The 27,180-nt window shown below is 28.6% G+C and overlaps 1 protein-coding gene across 2 annotated transcripts in view; it reads left to right on the top strand.

The window, feature by feature from the left end:
- LOC107439583 (uncharacterized) overlaps positions 1–13,597 on the top strand; it is a 28,219-nt gene extending 14,622 nt beyond the window's left edge. The window contains exons 5-10 of one of the 2 annotated variants that reach the window (XM_087149723.1): positions 2,182–2,275; positions 2,365–2,509; positions 5,279–5,423; positions 6,837–6,917; positions 11,882–11,976; positions 12,684–13,597. In XM_087149723.1, the coding sequence (XP_087005849.1) occupies positions 2,182–2,275; positions 2,365–2,509; positions 5,279–5,423; positions 6,837–6,917; positions 11,882–11,976; positions 12,684–12,751 (628 nt within the window). In that variant the 3' untranslated portion in view covers positions 12,752–13,597. The remainder of the gene's footprint in view (positions 1–2,181; positions 2,276–2,364; positions 2,510–5,278; positions 5,424–6,836; positions 6,918–11,881; positions 11,977–12,683) is intronic. The other variant, XM_043049948.3, reaches the window with a different exon arrangement.
- Positions 13,598–27,180: the final 13,583 nt, after the last annotated feature.

The raw sequence follows: 27,180 nt of genomic DNA, 5'->3' as shown, positions 1-27,180 counted from the left end.
CATTAAACATAGAATTTGGAAAAATACATTAGATTTCCAATTTATATAAACGTGCTTTAAAACCTAATATATATATGTATACATACACACAGACAATGTTATAAATTCACTGATTTCTATTGTTATTTAAACAATGGAATCTTTGTAATGTGGGATTTTATGACTATGAAGGTTCTAGAGGTTCTATACCACTCTAGAGGTTCTATAGCAAGAACAAAATTTATTATTTTAATATTTGCATTCAGAACGGCAATTATCCCTCTTGCTGAACTGGCAAACAATTAACATGTCCTTCAACATTGTTAATTAGCACAGATTGATGGTCAATTCTTTTCCTCTACTAAGACCTTTGGAGGTATGCAAAGCTGTTTTCAGTATTAAGCTATAGAGGATTACTGAGAAAATCCATTTCAAACTTAGCCTTGCAGATATGTAAATTTGCTTAGTGAATGATTAATTACAATTGAAAGTTTAACTGGAAATATTTTTTTCAGCACACAGTTTACTTCCCACCCAGTCTAATTACTATAATATTTATTATAATTTTATTACTAATTAGAATTAAATCAATTTTAAATATCTTAGTGGCAAAATCAAGGCGACATTGAGTTCTACTGAACGTTAGAGTTCTTGCATAAAGATTTTTCCTTTGAGAAGTAAAATGTTTTAGTTTTCTTTACTGCAGATATTTAAAAAAAAATATTTATTTTAGGAATAATATTTATTTTGCAGAATTATATTCTAAACATGCCTTTCTCAAGCATCAGAGGGGAAAGAAATGCTCATAATTTTTCTATCCTCATTTGAGAATAAAAAAAATTCGATAATGACTTCAGCTAAAATTTCAAAGGATATTATATTAATATTAAAAAAATCTCAAAATTTTAAAAGATAGTTTGCTTTTAAGGTCATATTCTTTCTTTTATTTTTCTTAAAAGAAAACCTTATTTTATATTTTAACAAAATATGATTGTGAGAGGGGATTTTTTTTACAAATTCAGATTTTAAAGAAAAAATTTTACTGTTTTTTTTCTTTTTACTTTATTTTCAATTTTTTGTAGCTTAAAAAGCCGTTAACGATTTAACATTAGTAAAATATTAATAATTCTCTAGATATAAATGTCCTGAATTTATCATTTAAGTAAAGCTTATTTTGAGATATAATGTGTTTGTTTTATTTTAAATTTTAGCTATCTGTAAATTTCTTTAATTAAAATATTCATTTATTTATTTTATTCTACAAACATTGCCATTTATTTATTTTTAAATGAACCTTTGTATAATGTGTTCTGTTAAAAAATATCATTTTTCCCTCATCATTTTATTTGTTTTTTTTTTTTAAAAAAATACCAGTTTAAAATTCTTCAAGTTTGAAGAAAGCAATTAATTTTTTGGCAAAAGTTGACTGATAAAAGAGTTTAGTATCTAAAATAGTGATACTTATATAGTGATCATCATATGGCAGTACATCATAACCACTATCTACAAGTGTACAATTTTCATGATGAATTGGTATACTAGATTAATTTTTATATTTCAATGACTGTTGGCTTAACATTAATTTAAATATGTTCCAAAATTGTCAAATAAACTAATGTTTACAAAAATTACACCATGAAGGAATTGTCTGAAATTAATGAAGTTTATTCCACCTATTTCTAACTTATATCAAAAACATGGAGAAACGCTTTGTAATTCTAATAATTTAAATGTCTTTTTACATTTCATGTTAGTTTGTTCCAGATTGTGTCTCATATTGTAGAAATTTTCATAAACGTAAGTAGATTATACTAATTTAATGAAGTGTCTCCAATATGCCATCCATGTTAATTTTAATTCTGCATATTCTGGCATTAGAAATCAAAGATAAATAAATTACTAAAGAACGTGTAGTGAACTCCTAGTAAAACTTGTCTTCTTTGATTAAATTGCAATAATGCTAATGTATATGAGAAAAAGGAATTTTTTGTCACCTCCTTAAAAAAATTAAAATTTTAAATGATTAATAGGATTTAGGGAATGAAATCACCCTTATGTATTAACTGTCCATGTTTCAGGACTCTAGCTAATTTTTTTTTTAGTTAAAAGAGAAGCACACTTACAAACTTTATTTCAATATCATAAATTTGATTAATAAATGTCTAAAATTTGAAAACTGTTTTTTTGCTTTTTCATTTTTAGTTCTTCCATTACCTTTGAAGAAAAAGCAAAGTTTGGAGAGTTATGTCAGTGTGAAATCGGTAGGCTCTGGTTTTCACGCTGTGTAAATAGTCAAGTATGTTCTCATTTTTGTTTGTTTTTATTGCTGTTAATATTGATGCCGTAGCAAATTTCATTGATGGTTTTTTTTCCCCTCTATTTTAGAGAGTCCACAACAAATTAGTAAAAGAATCAACATTTTTTAGCTTGGTTCAGTATTTTGCTATAGTTTTGTTTGAATGTTCAGAAGCTGATGACTTTTCACCTGCAAAATCATTGATGAATATGTGTTTCACATTTTATTATGAAAGTAAGTGCATTTTCAGGTTTTAAAATTGACTGTGTTTCATTTCATTCTTTTTTTTTAATTTCATTTTTTACTTGTTTTGTTTCATTTTAATTTAATCTAATTTTGTCATAATACAAAAAATCATTTGATCTTAAACTGCATTGTAACTGTCCAAGAACAAACATTTTTCAGCTTTTTATAAATCATCAAATTTTGATCAAAATCTTTTTCCCTTTAAAACGTTCGAAATTTTGGGATGTTTCGCACGCTTCTCAAAGTTTTACTATATTGACCATTTTGAAATTATTATATCTGTTAGAAATAAAATTTATTATTGAACAGTAGAAATCATTTAAATAACTATGAAATATAGAATAATTAAATTTACATCACCTTACTTTAAATCTGCTATAATGGGTTTCACCTTTCAAAATAATTTAGCAAAATTGTACTACATAGATTAATTGAAAATACATTGAGTCTTTTATGACTAATTTAAAATAAACCTACAATATTTTAAATTAGTCATATTAATCAAATGATCATACATTTAATAAGAATTCAAATAAGTATTAAAAATTCAATAAACAATTAAAAAGCAACCTTATGTCTCATAAAATTGCAATATATAATATGATCTTAAATGCATCACATCTGTTAGTTCTAATTATAATAATTCGAATAATTAAACAGCTAAAAGTCTTTAAGACAAATTAAAAAAACAATAAAATATCTTATATTTTTCAAAATTATATCACACAAAGCAATTGTGAAGGCAAAACTAATTTTAAATATCTAAAATATAAATAACTTGTATGATTAAACAGTTAATAAACTTTAAAATAAATTTTAGAGGGAAGTTGTTACAATAAATAAGTAAAAAAATTTCCTTTTGTGAAAAATGAAACTATGAAGTTATCACTAACACTTTGTGTTTCTTTTTAGGTACTCACTTAAAATAAGTAAATGATTAAACAGCTGAAAATTTTTTAAATACATTTTAACTATAAAATAAAAAATGAAAGGGATCTTTCTTTAAATCAGCTATCAAAGAAAATAAGAAACATAAAAAAAAAGCACGATTAGATTTTTACCATCAGAAATATATAAATTTAGAGATGAAGGATAACAATAAAACTGTTAATGTTGCAACATCTGTAATGTATTGAAATTTCTGTCCCTAATGATGATTTCAAAGAACCCAAATAAGGAATTTTTTTTTTAAAAAGTGTTTTAATGAAAAATACATCAAATAAGTGTTAAAAATTTTTTGAAAAGTGTTAAAAAAAAGGAAAGAAAAAAAAAACATGTAAAACAAATATAAATTTTCTTTTTCTTTCTGAATCTGCTACATATTTTATCCTATAAACAAAAAAATGTAGCAGATTCAGAAAAAAAAATTCAGTCAAATTAACAAATCACAACCAAAAGAGTAAAAAAGTTTTTTGGTTTTCTACTATTTCTGGCTATCACACTCTAAGCGAAAAAATTGAAAAAGTTGATAGTACTCATAGTTAAAAACTCAATGAACTGTAGTATTTAGAAATAGAATTTATGATTTAATCAACTGACAATTAGTCTGCCCCCCCTGCCCAAAAAAGTGATTGAACATTTAAAATTTATAAATTAGTAGTTAAATTTCAGAAAACTTAATTTTCAAAAATGAGAGATTTTTGTCAAATATTTTTTTATTATGGTATTCCTTGTATTGCATATGCTGATGATAGAGTTAATGTCAAAGACAAATATGGAGAAACTATCTCTGTAATTATGAATGATGCACTTCTAGAGGTAGCAAGACAGTGCTCTGAATTCGGCTTATCAGTTAATCCTTAGGTAAGTCTTGTTGCTTTCACTGGGAAAAAGCACCTTAATATTGGTGATGTGTATTTCCTTGATCATATGTTGGAACTCACTGAGAAAGTCCAGTTTTGGGGTGTTCTCTTTGACTCTAAACTTAACTGGGGTCATCACTTTGAATACTGTGTTTGCAGTACCAATATAGTTTTTTGGTCCTCTAGGAATGCTATTGATAAAATATGGGGTTTATACCCTAAGATAATTCTGGTTTTACACAATGATCATTAGTCCTATTGTCACATATGGAGCCATTGTCTGGTCTAGCATTAAATTGAGCTCCATCAGATCTGGTGTTAACAGACTACAAAGAATGTTCTGTGTAGCCTTTGTCTGACTGTCTTGGGACCACTCTCACGGATGTACTCGAAAGCTGACTTGGGCTTCTGCTATATTTGCGCATCGAAGCTGAAGTCCTGACAAGCATAAAACGTTTTATGTATCTTGGATTATGGAAGAAATAGTCTAAACACTTGTCATGGTTACCCCCTATATTTTGGTTAACAGAAGTCTGAATCCGTTGAAAGAAAGTTTTGTTTATTCAGAGAAAGTACGTTTTTGTATCTGATTTCGTAACTTATGATATCGTCTGACCAATTTATTAGCATATTTGATGTGAGGCCCTCTAACCATTAAGACTGACTCCTAGAACTTGAAGATCCGATCATTAGATTAAAATTTGTTCTGGTAGGCCTGCTTTTTTTTTTTGCGCACTGTACCTCTTTAATTATGTGGTAATGATTTGATTATGACTAAATAATAAAAATATATACTGCTAATTTTTGTAGTTAAGGGAAAAACTTCCTATACTCATTTTATTTTATCATACTATTATATATTTTTTCTTAAATAGCATCTTAATAATTTAGAAGTTTAATTGCCACGTTAACAATTTGTGTGCATAAAATGTATGTTACACGACATATTATTTAGGATGTCGAGATGGAAGACCACCTTCTCGAGAGTATCTATTTAATTATCTGAGGGATCAGCCTATTTGGAGATCCGTTCGATTCTGGAATGCAGCCTTTTTTGATGCTGTTCAATGTGAGAGAGCCAATCGACGCATTCCCACGAGGTGACTCCTTTAAATTGATTCTAATTTTTAAAAGAATTTTTACTAATTAAGAATTTTAAAAGAAAGTTTACTGCCACAAGACAAAATGTTTTGCAAAATCCTCAAATGCTCATGTGGCTCAAATGTATGTGCGTACAACAAAGCACCATTTGTATGTTTCTTCCTTATACGTTGTTTCCCTGCAGTTCCATTTCATTTTTTATCTATTCAATGTTAAAATAGTTTTTTTTTATAGGAGGAGGAAAATATAAAATATTAGTTGTCTTTTTCTCTTTTTTTGTCATTTTCTTTAAGGATATAAACATTTGGTCTTAATTCAAGAAACTCTAAATAAGCCTCTAAAAAGGAACTTTTTCCCTAGGATTATTTTACTTCAATGTCTACCTGTTCGGAAAGAATTTTATATATTTGTGTACTCAAGCAGTGAATTTTCAGTTTGATTTTTTTTTTTCTCCACATTTGAAACATAAGTTTTATGTTCACTCTTAATTACTCTTACCTTTGTATCTATATCATTGAGTGTCAAATTAAAAATTTGATTATTTTTTTATTGCATAAATTATTATTATTTTAATACATTTCTATTTGTTTAATTTTCAGTCATACGTCTTTTCATATATTTGTCGATTGACATTGGTAATTGACTTTTCCAAAATTGTTGCAAATTTAAAATTAACAGATAAATAAATCTGTATAAAAAAATCTAACTGAGAACTGAATTTGAAATTTTATATCAAAAGAATATATATATGCCATATTGAGCTGACGAAAGTTTGATTTTCAATTTATTTGACGTATTTATTTTTGAAAAAAAAAACAAAACAAAAAACAATTTTTCAAAAGGACTGCGTATATGAATTTTACTATTTCAATTACTAAATAGCAAATAAGCTAGTGAATGAAATTGAAAACAGTTTAGCCAGTAAATGAAGATTAAATAAAGTAATGAATATGAAAACATTAGGTTCCGTAATAAAAAATTGTTTGTGTATTATTACTTTCTTTAACGAGCTTCCATAAATACAGGTTAATTTAGTTTTTCAAGAAGTTTCATTTTGAGAAGTTGAGTTTTTACTGCATTTTGTGAAAAACTGATTTCAAACAAATTGAAAAAAGTAATTTTTCTTCAATGAATTTTCAGTTACTTATAATTTCTCACAAGCGCTTGTTATTAAAAACCTTTCAATAAATAGTGTTTTGAAATGTCTTTAGAATGAAAAACAAAAAAAGCTTTCGGATGATAGGGTTTATATTGTCTGAGGAGCATCAATTCAGTAAATGCCGTAAGTTCTTTCACCAGCAATTATTACTTTTGCTGATCTTTCTAAAAATGGTTCTATCAATTAATTCTAGAATTTGTAATTATTTAATGTTTTTTTTCTCTAATTACTAAAGAACTTTAACATTTTATAGAGGTGATCTCAAGCAATATAGCAATGAAGATCTTATAGATGAAAAAAATTTTCAACGGAATATTGTCTTTGGTCAACTTGGGTAAGAATTATATTTTTTTTTTTCAATTCTTTAATTTGTTTATTCTAAAATTTGGTTTAGAGCTCAATAAATATTGTGTGTAAAAAAGAAATCATATTAAATTAAAATAACCTCTTTTTTTACAGTCAGCTTTCCAAAAAAAAATAAAGCTTCCTAAAATTAAATTTAAAATAAGATTTAGGGTTCGTACAGACTCCTTATACTCCTTAGAAACTCTTTGGAAATAAAAAAAAAGTCTCCAAGGAGTATTTGGAACTACTTAGATTTCTAAATTAGTCCTTTGAAACTACTTAGATTATTGTGTTGCATAGATGAACTTACTAAGTCTGCTGATGAATTTGCTGTCCAAGCAGGGAAACAAAATTAAATGACTTAGCTATCAAAATCTATTAGTTTAAGAAAAACTTTAAAGGAGAAAAAATTGAATTGCATAACAGAATAAAATAACAGCAAATAATTTTAATTTTACATGTTGCAAGCAAACTTAATGAATTACTGTGATTTTTTTTTTGTTTTTTTTTTTGTATTAAATGCCTCAGATTTTTCTTATGTATTCAAATTTAAAAATATAAGATTGGTAGGTTTTTATGTTAATCTTTAACATCTGTACTTTAACAAGATTTATTAAAATATTTGAAACTGGAAAATGTATTTATGTGTAAAAGGGATAACTCTATTTTTCTTGATGAAGTTTGACAGTCAAAATTTATTTCAAAAGGGCTAGAAAAAAATATCTTATGCAAAATATAAATTTTTGTAAGTTCTTTATAGTAACTGCTTTTTAATTAAGTAAGCACTTTTTTTTTCTTTTTTTTATCTTTTACGCAAAGTTTTTAAATTTTGGACTCCTTGGATTTCTTCTTCTGATCTCTGTATGAACCCTTGAGATAGCTGGCTAAAATGATTTCTGCATTAAAAATTTAAATTTTATTACAATTTATGAAATTGTATGGCAAATTTTGTTTACTATTATAAGAATGTCTTTGCAAACAATAGGTAAATATAGTTAAAGTCCACCAAGAGTGGAATTATAAAGCATACAACTCAAGTGTTTCAGAAAAATTTCTCTTTGTCTTAAAATTTTATTTTCTGATTGTTCTTTGTTGCTGACTATTTTGTAAAGTGTTATACAATAGAAATTTTCGAATCATTAATTTATGTATATTTGACTGAGTTTCTCTAACTTGTTACGAAATACTGATTTATAAAAATATTTAAAAGTACAAAACACTGTAGGATTTTTTGGAATCAATGATTATTTTAATAGAATGTTGATTGCATTCAATTCATTATTTGTATAAAATGAAATAATGAATAAGTATATTAATTTCAATAAAATGGAATATTATTGTAAATTCAAAAACTACCAGGCAGAACCTCTTCTTTGAAAACTGGAAAAACAGAATGAAATTGAAGAATGAAGGTTTACCTTGTTAGATACTCCGTAGATTTGTTGAGAATTTAGATTTTGCATATTTGTTAAGAACTATATTGTTAAGGCGCATAAATATTTCTAATTTTTTGCTTGAATTCTTTTTGTCTTTATAAATTTGTGGGAATTTCCTTACTGTTTTCCTAGTTGCTTTGATATTCTTTATAAAAATTACTTTGTCTTAAATTTTAGCGTTTTGTATTGATATTCCTAGAATTTGTGTGCGTTTGGAACATTCATTTTCTATGAATACATTTGGGGTTTTTAAGATCATCGATTTGAAAAATAGAGATATTTAGATTTTCTATCTAAACCTACCTACCTTCTACATTACAAGTCTACATTTGAAAAATAGAGATATTTAGATTTTCTATCTAAACCTACCTACCTTCTACATTACCTACATAGTTCAGACATATTGTGATTTATTATTTCATGTTGTGATATATTTATACCCTCATGATTTATTATTTCAAACTTATGAGAGATTCTGTCACTTTATTAACTCAATTAACAATTTGCATTTTAAAATTTTTTTGGCGATTCATTAGGAAATTGTACCTTTAAACTTATAAATTTTCAGCATATGTAGTATCAAATCTAGTTGGGCGGTTTAAAAAATGATCAATTTTAATCAACTCTACGTATAGAATTTTTAATTGCTGAATTAAGAGATCATTCACTAAATTTGCTTTTCTGAGCCGTGATGGCTCAGGGGATAGAGCGTTCGCCTTGCAATGAGGCAAACCGGGTTCGAATTCCCGTGATGGCTGGTTGATACAAATTCCGAATCCGGCATGCACTGACCACAGGCCTGATGTAAAATATCCTCAGTGGTAAACGGGTCATGGGTTAGAGTCCCCTTCCCATGGGAAATTTTCATGGTTTTCCTCTCCATTTAGATCAAGTACAGGTTAGATCCATCAAAAAGTCTTTCATGAAGGCAAATTTCTCCCAATGCTTGATCCAGAAGTTCCCTTGTCTTCTGGAATGAGTTCAAAATCACTAGACTACAGAGTTGAGCATTAGTAGTCATAAATTCAAAATTGGGTCGCTTGTTCAACAACTGTTATAAATTGTAAATATAAATTACTCTACTACGAACTAACTTTGAATCTAGGAATTCTTTGAACATTTTTAAAAAAATTCAGGAAGCAATACGGTAAAAAAAATTTTTCTCTTGATTCCAGTTGAAGATGCTATTAAAGCAAAGATAAATGTTTTGGTTGCTCTAAATTTGATTTTTGTAACAGGACAGTGTTGGCAAAAAATACATTGCATATAGGTTTAATAAAGCAGGTTTCTGGGTATCCAACGAGGACATTGGAAGACAAAGAGTTGTTTGGTTGAATCTCAAGATCTCTTCTGGAATGTTTATATTGATTTGCCTTCCACCACTTCACCGATTCTTGCAATATCTGATTTAAAATTTAATGAATATTGATTTGGACAAATAACCATTAATCAGCAACCAAATAGCAACATTTTTTTTAACAAAATCATTTATAAATATTGTGAGAACCTTGAAAAGACTAAATCTTTAATGGGGGAGATGTGGCATCAGCTGCGTTAAATGAAAATTTGTATAAATGTGTTTATGTTTTCGATTTTTTATCCATGAGGTTGTTATTAAAATGTGTTCATACATGATGTTACAGGGTTGCCACTCCCCAGGGAGAATAGAGAAAATACAGGAAATTAAATAATCATCTAAAATAACTGGGAAATGCAGAGAACTTTAAATTTATCCTTATAAACTGGGAAAATACGGGGAATATTTATTTATTTCTCTTTTACAAAATGTTGACCTCTCCAAGTGCAATATATGGGATATTTATAGATAGTTCAGCTATACCATGCTATTTCATTTGCTACTTTCTTTTTTTTTTATGTATGTCGAACTATTCCCCAGCAATTAAGCTATGCAAAGTTTTTCCAGCAATTAAAACTAGTATTACTTATCCTAATATAGCCATCTCACACATTTGCATAGTGATTGTGTTTTTCCTCTTAATATATTGTGTATAATATATATAGGGAAAAACACAGAAAACTATTTTCAACCCTGTGTTATACCATGCTCATCTATTTAATTATTAGTCACAAGACACCTAACCACTTACTTTCCAAGGAAGCCTCGGGTTCTGCAGAACACTATTTTTGAGAATCTCGGATCTATCTTACCGTACTGTAAAAAAGTTATAATAAGAGAATAAGGTCTATTGGAAACACTACATTAAAATTCTGCTCTATAATAAAAGCAGAAGAATGGCAAAAATGGATAAAATTCTCTTAATTCTTAAAACAAAAAGTGTAGAAAAACTAAATAATTGACTTACCTGAATATAAACAAAGAAATCGATAGTACCTAACTCGTGATTCAGTATAAATAATGTAGTTTCAATTCTTCAAATTTCACTTTTTAACTTGTCTTCCAGAACATAAATTTGCAAGCTGTGTGAAAGTTATGTAGCTTAACAAATATGTGTAAAAACTTTTTCTTATAATGTATAGTAAATATTAATATTTTAGAATATTCTTTATTAAATCTATTCAAATTCTTGGAGAAAAAAATTTTTCGTTAAACGAATATTCGTTATATCTCTAATCTGATTTAATGCTCCTTTCCAAGAATAGTGGTGGAGTTAAAGCAGTACCTAGAATAAGTAAAACTATTAATGTTGAAATTGTATCTAAAGGTGAAATTGGCACATTTCTTTATATTTCATCAGTCAATTTTTGAACATATTTTTTAAACTTGATTTTACATTTTCTTACATCATGTGTTTTCCCCAATAGTCTGATGGAGATTGTAATGCAGTGAAACCTCTCGAGAGCGACCACCCTCCGTTCCACAGAAAAATGGTCATTGTTGGAAGTTGGTAGTTCTTAGAGGTTGCCTGCGTTGACTTCAAAATTTTTATTTATCTTTAGCAAACTATTTTATTTTTAGTCAATGTCATTTTCTCAATAGAGAAATGCCATTTTTGTTGGCATCATGAAAGGACAGATCTGCGAATTAAATTTAGCGTCTATAAAAATGACCCCTACTGATATAATGCGCAAAAAAAGTTTGTTTTTTTTAAAGTTTGTTTTTAATTTTATATCAGAAAAATTTGTTTGATTTAATCTATGAGAAGAGGTTTGCTTAAAATGCTTGTTTTGTCTAAAAATAACTTTTTTTTCTAATTTAGCTTTCTACTCTAGAAGTAAATAATCTGTAGCATCGTCTTTAATGCACACTGACTGCCACATGAGGTTGTTTGATTACATTTTAATCAACTTGCTTTGTTTAAAGAAAATTTCGATATTTTTTCGTGTTTCCTTATTTGACCCTTTCCGCACTTGATGCAGATGTTTGACCGGTTGATGGGAGAAGTTTTAATGATCTCTCCTAAAGATTTTATTCAATACAAAGTCTCTGGAAAAAATTCTGGGCCTCCCAAGAGTGGTCTTTCCTGGAGGTTTCACTCTATTGGGGCTCCACTGTAATTAACACTTCTTCAAAGCTGAAATTGCTTTTTTTTTTCAGAACGTTTACATACAACATGTACGCATTTGGCTTAAGCAAAGAGTTTTCTTTGGAGTTCTTACAGAAGCAGTGTGCAATAGCGAGTTTATCTAAGGGTGAGTAGAGTCAACTAGAAATTCAAATGTTTTGACTATTAATTATAGTTGTAGATTAGTCAATGAATGGAAATAAGAGACTATCGAAAAACATTGTGGCTGTTTTGAAAGAGGTTTGGTTTCTTGATTAAATTGATGGCATACTTTATAAAAACATTAAAAAAGTTTTCTTACCTGAAAAGTTTAACACGAATGGCAGATTGAATCCACGAAGCTGGCGGAATTTGTTTGAGTGTCCTTCAATAACTACTAACCAAATTTTGTGCTTTTTTTTTAAAAAAGTTTATTGGGCTGTTTCATGGAAAATTGAAAAAATTGAGTATGAAGCTGTCAGTAGTACTGGAAGATGTAAGAAATTTTATATCATGACATTTCAATTTCATCCGTTACACATTGCAATATCACTTTATAAACTTCTTAAATGACAATACTTGTAAATTTTTGTACATTTCTGTCTTTCTAATGACAGTCATGATACTACTATTTTGTTTTCAAAAATTAAAATAAAAGAAGTGATGATAAACGTAATGAATGAGCATTAGGATATAATAAATATTGTTAGATGAAAGATAAAAAACGTTAAGACCACTATGCAAGACTTTACTAGTAATTATTTTACTGTTTTTAAATTATTGCAAATGAAATGAATAAAGTAACAAAATAAATTGCACTTTTACATTTCTAAAATGTTTTTATTTTATTTTCAGAACATATAGACCTCCTGAGAGAAAATATTGATCGCATGTACAGTGGCGATGCAAATAAAGAATCTTAACCCTGTATTTCTATTGAACTCGCGTTGCACTAGTTTTTTTTATTATTTTAATCCAGAGTTCCAGAGAGAGAGAGGAATACTCATTAGAACATATCTAAACGAGTTTTTCTCAAGTTATTTTATGTGAATATACCAAGATTAAACATAATTAATTTTCATTATCCTAAAATATTTTTTTGACTTATTTAGGGATGTACAGTATGCAGAATGAAAAAACTTAGACGTTAATAGGTTTTGATCTAATGATTGGATTTTCTTGATCTAAGATGCAATCTTTTTAAAGGTCTATTGCAAAATGGTAAAACTGACATTAAGGTTCTCAAATTTTTAATTGCTCTCTTGATCATAACTATTTGAATCATAACTCTTAGGAAGCGGCTATTCTCCATATTTTAAGAGTGAAATTCAAATTCATTAAAAATATATATTTGTTTAAGGGAAGTATTTTCTTGTGTTTGATTTTTTAACTTTATATATCATTTACACAAAATAATTACTTAGTCCTTTGAATAAATACATTTTCATCTGAAAACATGAAAATCCAATCACTAAATCAATATATAGGTTAATATAAAGGTGAACCCTTCTTCATAATGGGCACTGTACTCTACTTATACAGGGTGTGTAGCATTTTTAAAAAGTGCTTAAAGGTGCTTATTTTTGATTTATGTTTTTTAAAAGCCCTTATATGTGCTTTTTTTATTCAAGGTTTGTTAAAAGTCTTTAATTTTCTGTCTTTAAAAAAGAAGTTTTTTCTTTACCGTGTCGATTGTCTCTCTAAATTACAAAAAATACATGATTTTTCGCTATTTTCTCTACAATATTTCGCAGATCCTATTTATGATTTTTTGTTTTGAAAAGAGATTAAAAATAATTTATGGGTGCTTAAAAAGTACTTAAGGTGCTTATTTTTTGTTGAAAAATCTGGCTATGCACCCTGTTATAAAGTGCTCAAAAAATAACTTTTTCATTTATATCCTTAAATTAAAGCAAAGAAATTTTTTTTTCCTTTTAGATTTTGATTTACTGTACCAAAAATTGCATTTTGTGCAATTATAATTTTTGAAGTGTGGTTGAGTGTTAAATTGTCTTTTTATAATAATGTGGTTTTGTTTTGTAAGTAAGAGATAACATATGAGCCATTCCATGCCAATCATACCTCTTTTTTTGTTGATATTTTGATTTAAAAAATATATGTTGAATACTGAATAGAAATCAGATTTCCACATAAAAATGCATCTCAAACTAAAAACATTTCTTGTTTATTTTCCCAGATGTCAGTCTGCTGCTGAAAAGAATGCTCTTTATTTTAAAGAATGCTGGAGCACCAATTAAATTTTATAAAAGTTTTTTTTTTTTTTTTAAGTTTGAAATTAAATACATTATTTTAATAATACACAATATTTTATAAATAAAAAGCTTAAATACAATTGTACCTAAAAACTAGGTAAAACTAAAACTTCGTTTTTGAGCATCTTTTTATTTATAATTATTTAAAGAATTTTTTTATTTAATATGTATGTATTTGCATAGTTTCTAAGGTCACATACTAAATACAGTTATGCTTCAGTAAATTTTTTTATGTAGTTTTAACAAAGAATTGTTTTTTTATTTTTTATTGATAAATTAGTCTGTTAGAATGGAATTTCATTTATTCGTACTACATTAGTACTCAGTTTATAATGAGACCAAATAATATTCTTTTTTTTTTCTTTTTTTTTAAAAAGTTAAGCTTGTATTGTTTTTTGTCTCCTTTTTCTCAAAATCCTAAAATTTTATAATGCTTTTAAAACATGCTTAGAATCTATTATGTTTTGAAGAATGCACTATCTTCTTATACAACTGCTATGCAAAAAATCTGTCATGTCTTTTAACTATTTTAAGATTATTGTGTGTCTTTCTCTATTCTTCAGATTTTTTTTCTTAAAAATGTTTGCAGGTGTTTTCAAGCGTGTTTAATGTCTTTTATAACATATAGTTTCATGTTTTGTTACATTCTATGACAAATGCATAGTGAAAAGTTTTCAAACCAATTTGCTTAAACCTCCTTAAAATTATCTGTATATATTTAAGTTTTTAATTCAACTGAAATTTTTTGTGTGAATTGGTGGAATTGCTAGGCAAATTCTTAGCAATCAAACCGCTTAGACTTATCATTTATTTTTACTAGACATCGCTGATTGTTATGTCTTAACACATATCCTTCAGTATGTTTGTCATTTGATCAGCCATATGATAAAAATGAGTGTATAGCAGTCAATAGTTTATTATCAAAAATTGTCCATTTGGTCAACGACAGGGCAAATAATGTCAGACAAATATGTGTTAAACTTTTATAAAGCAGTGGGAAGCTATTCCCCCTCCCTAGGCGATTTGTATTTATGTAAAATGTGGTAACAGTGAAGGGGTGAGAGAGTTCAAGAAGAGAGGCTAACACTGGAGAACTTGCTCGTTATGCATTTGATCATTTCTCATAGAGTTAATTTGTATCTATAAACATGGCATTTATAAATTAGGTTATTTATAAGCACAGAAGTTAGAGTTTATAGCCAATACTTTACAGAAAGAAAAACTTTAAAAATCCCACTACCAAAATAATAGTTTTAAAAGTCAAATGAATTTCCGTATAACAATATTATAAAAAATGGCCTTATAAAGAGTTAAGAGAGAAATCACAGAAATAAGCATCTGACTATAGTTTGAATAAAAGCTAACTTAAAGGTATTCTTAATATTATGTGTTAATATGTATAGTTTATTGTTTGGGGCCTTCCATGATGTTCTGTGATATTTTATTATCTCTGAATTTTGTCGATTTATTGGGAAAAAACAATAATTTGTGTAATAACCTTTTTCACTTGAAAATTGAGAGTTATTATTTTGTAATTGTGAGAAAATAATTTCAGACACTTAGGATATAATTTAACTTTTACTAATAATAATCAGTTGTATTGCTATATATTTTGATATAAAAAAAGAATTAGATTTAAAGTAGTTTATAAATACATACTTAATACATTCAATAGGATTGATTATATTGAGAATTTGTAACATACTGTATAAAGTTTTTTTCATTTTACTTATTTATGTTATGAAAATATATTTGGTACTTTTTTAATCAAGTACTATTATGTACCAATTTTATTATAAAAAAAATTTTCGGTTTGAAAGATGATTAATTCTATGGCACTACTAATGGTGTAAATTAATTGTTAAAGAGTCATTTTCCAATTTCTCTTAAAAATACTGTCTTAGTTAAAAACATGCATTTGTATTAAAAATTACACATTATACTTGATATGTTAATGTTTAGAAAATCGTTTAAAGTCCTTTTTAAAATAAAAAACTGAGAGCAAGCAGTAAGGCATTTCTTTAAAGATTCTGCATTTCAATCATTTTTTTTTATTTTTCTGTATTAAATTTTACTGTTTTAAATATGCATAATGTATTAGCAATACAAATACAAAAAAGAAAGTTAGTTTTTCTTTAATTAAACTTTTTGTTTCATTTATTTATCTTTTCCAAATATTCTCAAACTGCTTGCCACGGTACTATTAAGACCATAAAATTTGCTTATTAACTACAGATGGCTCAGGTGGGGTTAGGACCTTCAAAAATAAGTCAAAACTTATCTCCACTGTTAATATCAAACTTTATTTCATAATTTGAAATGTTAAGTAATGAGCATCAAGCTCATCCATTGAATGGGAGTTCCGCCTCACTTATATTTTCTCTTATACTATTTGTTCTTATTATTTGTACTTATTATAGGTATGGGATATTGATGACCTAATAATTCTTAAGAAATGAAACAAAGAAAAGACTCTAAAAGCCATTAAAAATAACCTTAAAATAAAAAAAATAAGGCCCTTAGTTTTTAAAAACATATTTTATTTTAACGTTTTTTTTTAATTTTAAATCTTAACTTTTGTTTATAAATTTCTAAAAAAAAATTGTGATTAAAATAAGTAAAAATATTTATGGCTAAAATAAAATATAGATAAATACATGATAAAGATAAATAAGAATGCATTACTATTTTCAAGAACATCAGAACTATACAAGTATATCAAATGTTTTTGAATGTTCTTAAAACTAAAAGATTACCTATTGTCAAAAAGCAAATTCTTTTATCTTAAAAACGCCAACACTTGTTATTGGAGAATGTTTAAAATAACAAGATTCAAATTAAACTTTTCAATTATTTATAAAGAAAAATTCACCAGCAGTATGCTTTTGAAAGGAAAAATATTTAATTTTTTAAAAAAAGTGATTAATAAAGGGTAGAAAATAGACCAACATAAAAACCACAACACCTAATAAATATATAAATAAAACCTAAGTGCAGGAAAAAAGATTATTAGTGATGTCTTCTTTTTAATTGCAATCAAAGTACTTTATCATTATTATTTGTATTAACAATGTTTATTTTCTTAAAACTTTCTTGGATTCTGTTTCTTAGCCCTGCACATGTGAAACAAACGTTTTATGCATGTACTAAATATTTTATTCCAGACAATTAAAGACTGGAGTGCTATGAAACAATTTAAAAATCTGAGTGCTGTAATTTGTAGAGATTTTAGAGCCCATTGTCTAGTCTGTTGCCAGTTAATTTATGTTTCTAAATAAACTTCGTGGCAGAATCGTTGTGACAGGGGGACATTGTCTCAGAACATTACTGAGTTCTTGCAAAAGAGTTTTTCCATTGGGCAATAAAAAATTTTGCTTTTCTTTTCTGCAGCAATTTTTGAAAGATTTTACCTTTTCTTCAGAATTATATTCAAAAAATGCCTTTCTCACACTTCAGAGTAGGGGGGAAAATGCTCGTGACTTTTCTCTTCTCATTTCAGAATAATGAGAAATAAAGAATAATGAAGTAAAAACTTTGGTTTTCTTTTTTGTGGAAATTTTCGGTCCAATTTTTCATGCAGTTATTACTAAAGATTTCTGCATAGCTTTTAAAATCCGATATTATTTATCACAATGCCTAAATCTCGAAAAGAAAACACACATTTAGTAACCCCTTTTTGAAGAGTCTGATTCGCGTGATTTTGTCGTCTATTTATTTTTATCGGCAGTTACTGCTACAGGTTTTGCGATTTTATTTTTTTAATGTGATAATGAATTATAAAAAAGGAAATAAGTAGTGTGTTATCTTTCGACAAAATGAAGAATGTCTCCCATAATATTAGAATAAAGAAAATCACATATTCAATTAAAAAGATTATTTTATTTGATCCAATTTTTATTTATTTATTTAATTTAATTTAAAATGTAATTTTTTTTGAAGTTATGGTTAAAGTTTTCTTGAAGTTTGTATATTTGCTATTTTTAAATATCTCGAAAGATATTAGTATTAAAAAGGAACCTTAAAAAAAAAGAACAAATTCTGCCACTGGGTGAATAAACATTCTGAAAATTGGAAGTGCTGTTAAAGGAGACTTTTTTTTATTTTAAATGCTTAAAGTTCGATTTAGTAGTGATGTAAACAAATCACTGATAATGACCTTAAAATATTATTATAAATAGTGGCAAGTCTTTACACACAGGATTATACTATTCACTATTAGGTTGAGTCACTTTGAATATTGAATCTGGTCATTTATTTTTCTTAGCTGGTTTGCATTTAAAAGTGTGTCTGTTTAATTAGAATATGTTAGTTTGCTATTTAAAATATTCTAATTAAATATTTGTATTACTTAGTATTTTTGTATTTTGCTGAGTAATTATTTGTTTTTACTGAGAATTATTTAGGTTGAGTTACTTTGATTATTGAATCTGGTCATTTATTTTTTCCCTTTAGTAGTAGTTTATAACTATTTTTTTGTTGTTGTTGTCTGTTTGCATTTAAAAGTGTACATGTATGTTAAGAGGTTTTAATTCGAATATGTTAAATTACTGTTTAATATATTCTAATTAAATATTTGTATTATTTTGAATTTTTGTATTTTGCTGGGTATTTATTTGTTTTTCTTGTTTTTACTGAGATTATATCCTTATAATTTGGTGCTTTATTTGACTGTTTGGTGTTTCAGTTCGGGAGGAAAATAAGTTTCTTTTTTCTGTACACTATTATCCTATGGAGTAAAATGTATAAGTTGAGTTCTGATTAAAATGTATGTATTAAGAATTGAGTGCTAATTTGTTATGTTAATATTATATGTTATAGTTAATTTGTTATATTACTGTTATATTAATAATATATAATATTAGGAATTTAATGTTAATTTTTTAAAATTTTAATTATGTTTGATGCGTTAGATAGAAAGTGGTATTAGTTTTTATAATTGTTTTTTTTTTTTAATTCACTTACCTCTTTTATTTCTATAATCACTTCAAAATTAACTAAAAACTTACTTTTTTTGTATGTAAAGTCTATGACTGATTGTTATCAAAATTAATTTGCGTTTGGCACTTTAATTTCAGTATTTTTTATACTAACTGTGACTGTTTATAAAAGGTTAATCAAAATCCTCTTCAGGGTTTCAGTAGGCAATAATAAAAAACTAGGTACATCTGTATTTCCACTACGACCACTGTTGAAAAGACACCTAGAATAACACCGAGCTAGAATTATTTGAATTTATTTCGTGGCTTCCATATCTCCGTTAGTGCTTTAAATATTAAATCAAAAGGCTTGTCTTTCCCATAGGATTTTTGCCACATGAATTTCACAATATAAGACACTAGAAGATGACGAGCTGTGACTTTGCCTTTTGTTCCTCCATTTAAATGAGCCTTACAATCTTTCCACATTTTGAGTATGAGCTCCGGTTGTTGGAACGATAAAGTTATACGTTGATTCACTGTTAAATTTAAGTAACCAGCCTTTTCAAGCTTGTCAGTTTTGCAGGCTCGCCTACAATCAGAATATATTATGCATCCTTCCACTACATGGTCTACAATCGTTATCAGTGTGCGTGCACCTCAATTCGGAGCCTGATAAAAAAAAACACACACACCACTTTCACGGCATAATCTACCGAATATCCATTTTTTTAAAGTGCTCCACTGAAGTTGTTTTTTGCCAAACAAAGAAGCTCTCGTCAACTTCTACTATTTTTCTTTTCTTTTGTCAAAGTCAGTCTAGGGAACAAACTTCTCTCGTAAAATTGTTCCAGTCAATCGTAGTATTTTCACCACTTAAGTGATGTGAATTTCTCTGCCCAACAGTAGATGAAATGCAGTGCTGTTGAGAATGGTATTCTGTCCACAAACTTTCCTTTACATAGATTTTTATTTTGTGTCCATTTACTCATATTCTATTGCGAGATAGTACTTATTTTTTTTTTTTGGAAAAATGATCGGCATCTTCCTCACTACCCTGGTAAATAAAAAGTTTTAATTTCTTTGTTCAATGTTTAAATTGGAAAAAATAAATTTCTATATCACGTGGATTGAAGGCTAAGCCATAATGGAACCAAAAGTGAAAGTGTGTATGGTTACTCTTAGTTTGGCTGGGTTTTTTTTACGTGATTTGGCAGTTTATCGTTGTTGCTGTGGAAATCCAGTTGTACCAAAAAGCTAAAACCACTCAAAAAAAAAAAAAAAACTTGTACTAAATACGATAACGACTCAAGTTTTTTGTAACAACTGTAAATTGTAAATGACAGCACATATTCAACTGATAGTTATTATTGATTTGAAACATTGATTACTGGCAAAGTAAAACCTTTTTTTGCATTGTAAAATTTGCAAAATCAAAGAATGCTTGCTGCAAAAAAAATTTTGAAATATTGAATGGATTTATTCCCTGTGGCAGCACACCAACATATCTTTTTCGCTGCTTAAGTTTTTTTTTCTCTCTACTATTTCAATCCATAGAGAGAATTATGAAAAACCTTGTGTAATTAATTACAAAGAATTTATTTTGTTTTGAAGAGGTAAATGTATTTAAAACTTTTTTTTTTATCTACAACACTATCCCCTTTTAAGACAGAACACTATTAAGCAAGAATACTTCTGTCTTAGCTTACACAATTATTAATGTTTTGGAATATTTCAATCAGATTTAGTGCAGCCTTATTCGATGTGTGCTATTAATCTTAAAAAAATAGAATGAAAAGTCAACACTTGGAATTGTTGAAACATATAAATGTATTTCCAATCAAATGACATCTTAGTGTGATAATGAATCTCCATCAAAAGACAATGAAAATATTAGCCATTTCTTTATCTGTGATAATGCACGCATTATGTTATAAAATAAATGTTTCTTTTAAAATATTTTTGTTTGTGCTTAATTCGAGACTTCCATTGACATGTTTGTGCGTTAACATCTTGTATTAATACATTATGTATTTATTTAACATGGTGCATAGAATTTTTTAAAAGTGCTTAATTTTCCCGTGAGAATGAGATTTTTCTTTCTTTATCGTATTGATTTTCGCCACGTATTATGCAAAAGCGTGCTTTTCACATTGTTCTATTAAACGTTCTCACAATTAATTCAACCGCAATCCATTTCGGCCTAGCGTCGGTCCATAGCATAAGAAAGCACCAATCATTTTACATATTTGATGAAACACTTGTGAGTCCGCATGTCCGCCTACTGAGCTGAGTTCGGTGAGATTCTACCAACTTCATGTGCAACTCTGCTGCATTTTGCAAGATAGCCTCAATTTCAGGCTTCAATTTCCACTCTCTGAAATCGAATCGAAAAATCTCTTATCTTTTTATGGTGGCTAATATAATCGAGAAAAAAGTTCTTTCTCAGAAACTAGTTGTTTCATCATGATCATGTAAAGTCTTTGAAAATTATTTTGTTAATGGATATAAAACTTTTTTTTATAACCGTCGTTGAACAGCTGACCCAATTTTGGGTTTACAACTACTCAAGTTCAACTCCATAGCCTTGTAATTTTGAACCCAATCCAGAAGACAAGGGAACTCCTGGATTGAGTATTAGGAGAAATTTGCCTTTGTGGAGGACTTTTTGATGGAATTAACCTGCATTTGCGTTACATCGTGGATAAAACCTCCCGCGTTTAGCCTGACAGCAAGGGGACTCTAACCCATGATCCGTCTACCACTGAGGATATTTTACATCAGCACTGTGCTCGGTGCGGAATTCGTATCGTCCATCCATGGGGATGGGATTCAAACCCGGTTCACCTCATTCTCCGAGCCACCACGACTCAAGGGGAAATATTTATCAGCAGCGCCTTTCTGATTGTTGTTTAACAATTATTTTTAACCAAGTGAAAAGTGGGACAAATCTGAGTCATTGCTTTTTACCACCCGTGACAGCTCTATGCTTATGGCTGTTATAACTGTCATGAGTTTCGTTAAAGTTATTTATTAGTTATTGGCCTGAACTTATGTTATGAAGAATTACATTGCACTATAGTGTTTATTTCTCATAAGATACATCAGTCATCAAAAATCGGTGGAAGAAATTGTTATCCTTGAGATATGAATTATCCGTTTTATTTTACCACTTAAGGATAGTAAATATCAGAGTGCAAATCTAAAAGCAACAGAGTTAATATTATCTAGAATAAATGCAAAAACACCCCTAAATCTATGCTAATAAATTAATTTGGTTTAATGTGTCTTTGAGCTATCTTCAAGAAAGTTTAAAATTTTTTAATTCAATTAGAGTCAGGAAATTGATGTTCTTTCAAGCATTGGCTGCCCACCTTTTAGCTTTCCTATGTATGAACTAGTTTTGCTCAGTGTATTTAAATGCCATCTGTGCAAAATATAAAAAAGTCCTGATGTATGACTTTTCCTCGCTTTGAGAAGAAAAAAAAAATCAGAAAATCGTCAATCCTAATAAAATTACTGATTTAAAAAACAAACTTGTCAACAGCATTTAAATGGGATAGAAATTTTTAAAAAAAGCTAATTATTTTAAAGAAAGGAATTAATACAATCAAATTCTTAGCGATGACTTTAACGAACTAACTGATGTGTGTGTTCTATTTTTCGAAAGGGACATGGAAGAAAAATTAAAAATCTATACTAGCTAGAGTTTATTGTTTAAAAATTTTTTTGTTTAAATCTTATTTGTAGAACATAGAAAAAACTTTTAGACATTTCGTTGCATATATGATACTGTGGCTTGAGTGTGTGAGGATATCGACAATGTACCCCTAGATAGAATCGATTTAGCCTGTCTTAAATACTAGTGTCCCGCAGTGGTCTGATCGTTAAGACACGGTTCCCAGCAGATCACCGAAGTCAAGCATCACTGACTACGGTCAGTGTGCGGGTGGGTGACCACTTGGATCAGTCTGCGTAGGGACCGAGGGTGTGCGGTATTGGTCCTCGTTAAACTGTGCTACCGTAAAGTGCTCGACTTCGCGCGCAGGTCGTTGGGCTACCGAAGCGGGGGTGCCATCCCCTCCGCAGAGGATCAAAATTGTGATGGCATGTCTTCGGATCATCCTCCGGGATGTTTCCCAGACCGTCGCCAATAGCCCAATGTGCAGCTCTAGTGCGACGTAAATTAACAACAACAACAATTAAATACTAGTGAATTGATGTTTAATAATCATAATAGTATATACACCATCATAATACTCTCCCACCATAATTTTTATCAGAGAAAGAATTCCATGAACGGATACTATTTGCGAAAGACCGAGAGATCTGTATTAAGTTCACGGTTGTGTGTGGTCACTTCTGTGAGTGCAGGATTCTGTTGTGTGAAATTGAGACTGAGAAGCAACAGTGCGAAGAGGACAGTGATGCAGTCACAAATAGCAAGTCAATGTGGACCATTCATCGATGTAAGCGAGATCATATCACGTCCGGGTCATCATTGTGGGGAAAGGAGTTTTCGACAATGTCAACCTTCATTTGTCTATCGAAGGGTACCCCGAAATAGAATTTGATTACGTTTTTTAAAAGCCCTTAAATGTGCTTATTTTTAGTCTGAGTTTGTAAAAAGTGCTTAATTTTCTATCTTTTAAAAAGAGATTATTTTTCTTTGCTGCATCGATTGTCGTTCTGAATTACGAAAAAGTGAATGATTTTTACACTTTTCTCTGCAATATTTATCAGAAACTTGTTATTTTATCATGATTATGTAAAGTTTTTGAAATTTTTCTAAAATTTTATGCTTATAAATTAAGAACTTTAAGCGATAGAAAAAATTTTTTTATTACTGCACGGATCCTAATGATTTTTTTTTTTTTTTTTTGATAGTGATTAAAAATATTTTTTGGATGCTTAAAAAGTGCTTATTTTTTTATTTAAAAAAATCCGGCTTCGCACCCTGGAATAGAGTTAGCATGTTTTATTGACTTGACAATCGTAGTAGTTGTTACGCCACAAGTGCAATGTATTAGGAATTCGTATGAAAGAATTAGTAGAATGATTTTAAGAGCACAATTGAAAATATTTATACAGACTTATGTTATCGATCGGAAAAAAATGTCCGTTTTATCCCTTTCGATAGGAATGTTGCAACGAAAGAGATCGAAAACGATGATGAGTGAGACTAGACCAGGAATGACAACAAATATACAGGGCCGGTTTATGCATGTCTCGGGCCCCCTCCCCTACCGTCTTCTAACTTCCTAATTATTATATATCACAGTATATTATATATAGTATATTATCACATTATTCAATAAAAATATTGAATCAAACGAAAAGAATATAAGTAATTAATATATGCATTTAAAAAAAATCATACAATAAGCTTAAATATTGACTCTTCTAACTTTTTTTGTTACAAAATCGTTCAAGACATCCTGAAAGTTAACCTTTTCCAATACATCATTTTCAATTGCCATTATGGCCAATGAATTTAAACGGTTTTGAGACATAGTTGAACGAAGACAGTTTTTAATTAATTTCAATTCTCGGTGGCTAGTTCTTCCCCTTTGTGGTTCTGTATGAGAAGCAATTTAAGGAAACGTTCAGCCGAAGTGAAAATTCAACGATTACATTAAAAATGTTGTCTATGACACAATACAACGTATGTATTTAGCGGATCGGGGAATTCTCCAGTCATACGACGAACGAACCAGTACTGCCAACCTTATTTTTAGCTTGACCATAGAATATACATACCTATGGTAGGTACCAGAACAGTAAGTGTGCATTCACAACGTAGAATTTTGCGCGTTTTTCAAGCGTGTTGTGTTAAAAAAGCTGCACTTGCTGTATAGTCATCTGATTAGTCGGCGTTAAAATTATCGCGATAAAATTGCTTGCGATTATATTACTGCGTTATATATGAACTAACTACCATAATATTAATATCTAATTTGGAATGCGTTCAGAAATGTACCAAAATAGCGTCGATGTAATGTACACAGCAAGACAATCGTCATTGAAATTGCGAATTAAATTTTTACTGTTTAAGAAACATTGTCAATTTTTTTATCTGTAGCACAGGGCCCCTAGGCAGTTGCCTACAGTGCCTAATGGATGAAACGGCCCTGCAAATATACCTTAAGTGCAACAGGTAAAGCCTTCTTATTTGGGTAAGTTTGACTATTTTTTCTTTCATTGTGTAGGATTGCTATAGTTGTTTTCTGAATTATCTCTTTATGACTATAGTTTAAACATAACAGTAGATGATTTTGTGTGTACTGAGAGCAATACTTTTTCATTTGCTTATTAGTTAGTGTACTGTATTATTATATTTTATTTAGAAAATACCCTTTAATTTGGCAAAATGTGTCATATTTGGGCATCAAATAACAGCTTTTATGCCGAATGAAATTAATGATAGTGTTAAATTAATGAAGGCTTTATTAGCTGTTGATCCTTCAAGTGAACAAAACAATATGTTCTTAGCCTGGTAGCAGAAACCCTTCGGAACCGCAGCGGGTGTTTTTTTTTAAAGTTGTAAAAACAAGTTTTTGTTATGTACTCTGGTACAATTTTATTCACACAAGGTGAAAACATACTTAAAATTTAAAAAAAGGAAGGAAGAAAAAAGTTCTACTTTTTTTTTTACCTAAATTTTAAAACGCTACTCCTCTGCTAGTTTCGAATCTGAAATAATCTAATTTGGTATTCTGATTTTATCTTATATTAAAATAATCTGATTTGATACTGAAGTTTAACCATGGATTTATTTCAATATTTAAAAAAATATTGTATAAGTTTCAAACAAAATTTTAAAAAGTGTGAATTTTTGTGCTGACTCATTTTGTTTTTAAAAGATATTGTCCACCATCGAACCCTAACATATTTCTCAGTCTCACTCATCTTCACTCAAAAATCACTCATGTTATTAAAGTTTCATAAATCTTTTCAATCAGTCCCCTTTCAAAAGTCATCATACTTTAGTGTGAAATATAAGTCTCACAAGGTCTTAATTTTGCTCTTTACAAAATAATTTGAAGGGGCATTCACATTTAATAGAATTTAAACGTAACTTTATAAATTTAATATTTTATTTAGAACATTTTTTTCTCTCCATCAGGTTTTCCCTGTGCATAACACAATGCTCAAAAAACGTTTTCAGTTCTCATCTTAGGGGAAAAAAACAGCAAAACCTTTGCAATCTCCCCCCACCCCTCTTTTACGCTAAATATTTTTACTTTTAATCCTTGCAACCTTTAAGATTTTACTTATTGAAAAAAAAGTAATTGTTATAACTTGAAAACAATTTTTGCTTCATTTTAGAGGGGTTATATGATTAAATAACGGACTGGAGTTATTTTAACCTCCCCCTCCCAGCTCAAGAAACGACAAATTAAGTTAAAACTTGCCTTTTTTGACAATTGAATTCTGGGGCATGGAGTCTAGGCAATGCCAACAAAATTGACTATTTTAACCAAATTTGATTAAGCTTAAAAAAAATAACCTTGATAAGTCCTTGAAAATGTCTTATTTAAATATAGATTGGGAACCCTATTTCTGCCTAAACACATTAATTTTGTTCATACCGACAGACCATATTGCCAAAAACGTTTAAGTAATAAAAACATGTTTTTTGTTGTTTTTTTCTCTGTATAGTATTTTGGAAAACCATTTTTAAGGGTGAAGAAAAAAATGAAACATGTTCAAATAACAAATTTATTAAACAGTGTAAAAATATTTTGCGTTCATTATAGTACATAAAACACGCTTCCTTAACAATAGCAGCATAAAAGAAATAACTACTGTACACATTTTTCCAGTCCAGTTCAATAGTTCTTTTATTGCATACATTAATAATAATATGCAGCGATGCTTACAAATAATTTCAAAATAAAATGAGATTCAAGATTTTAAAAATAAAAATACAACTTTTTATACTGCTGAAAACAAATGAAGGAAGGAAATTTTTTTTTTTTTTTTTTTTTTTAAGGAAAAGAAAAGTAGCACCTATATGTAAAAAAAGGTATCAGATGATAGCTCTTCGCGGATACCTCTACCATGCAGTGGCCTATTGCGTCATAAGGCAGTTGGTACTGGGAGAAATGTAGTGTCCTCTCTGTGAAAACAGTGGTCTGGTCAAGGCCACGAAAGGGATAG

This window comes from Parasteatoda tepidariorum, chromosome 1 (genome assembly GCF_982258835.1).
Source record: "Parasteatoda tepidariorum strain Cologne lab strain chromosome 1, Ptep-v5.0, whole genome shotgun sequence".
NCBI lineage: Eukaryota > Metazoa > Arthropoda > Arachnida > Araneae > Theridiidae > Parasteatoda > Parasteatoda tepidariorum.
This window is presented reverse-complemented; position numbering and strand designations above follow the sequence as displayed.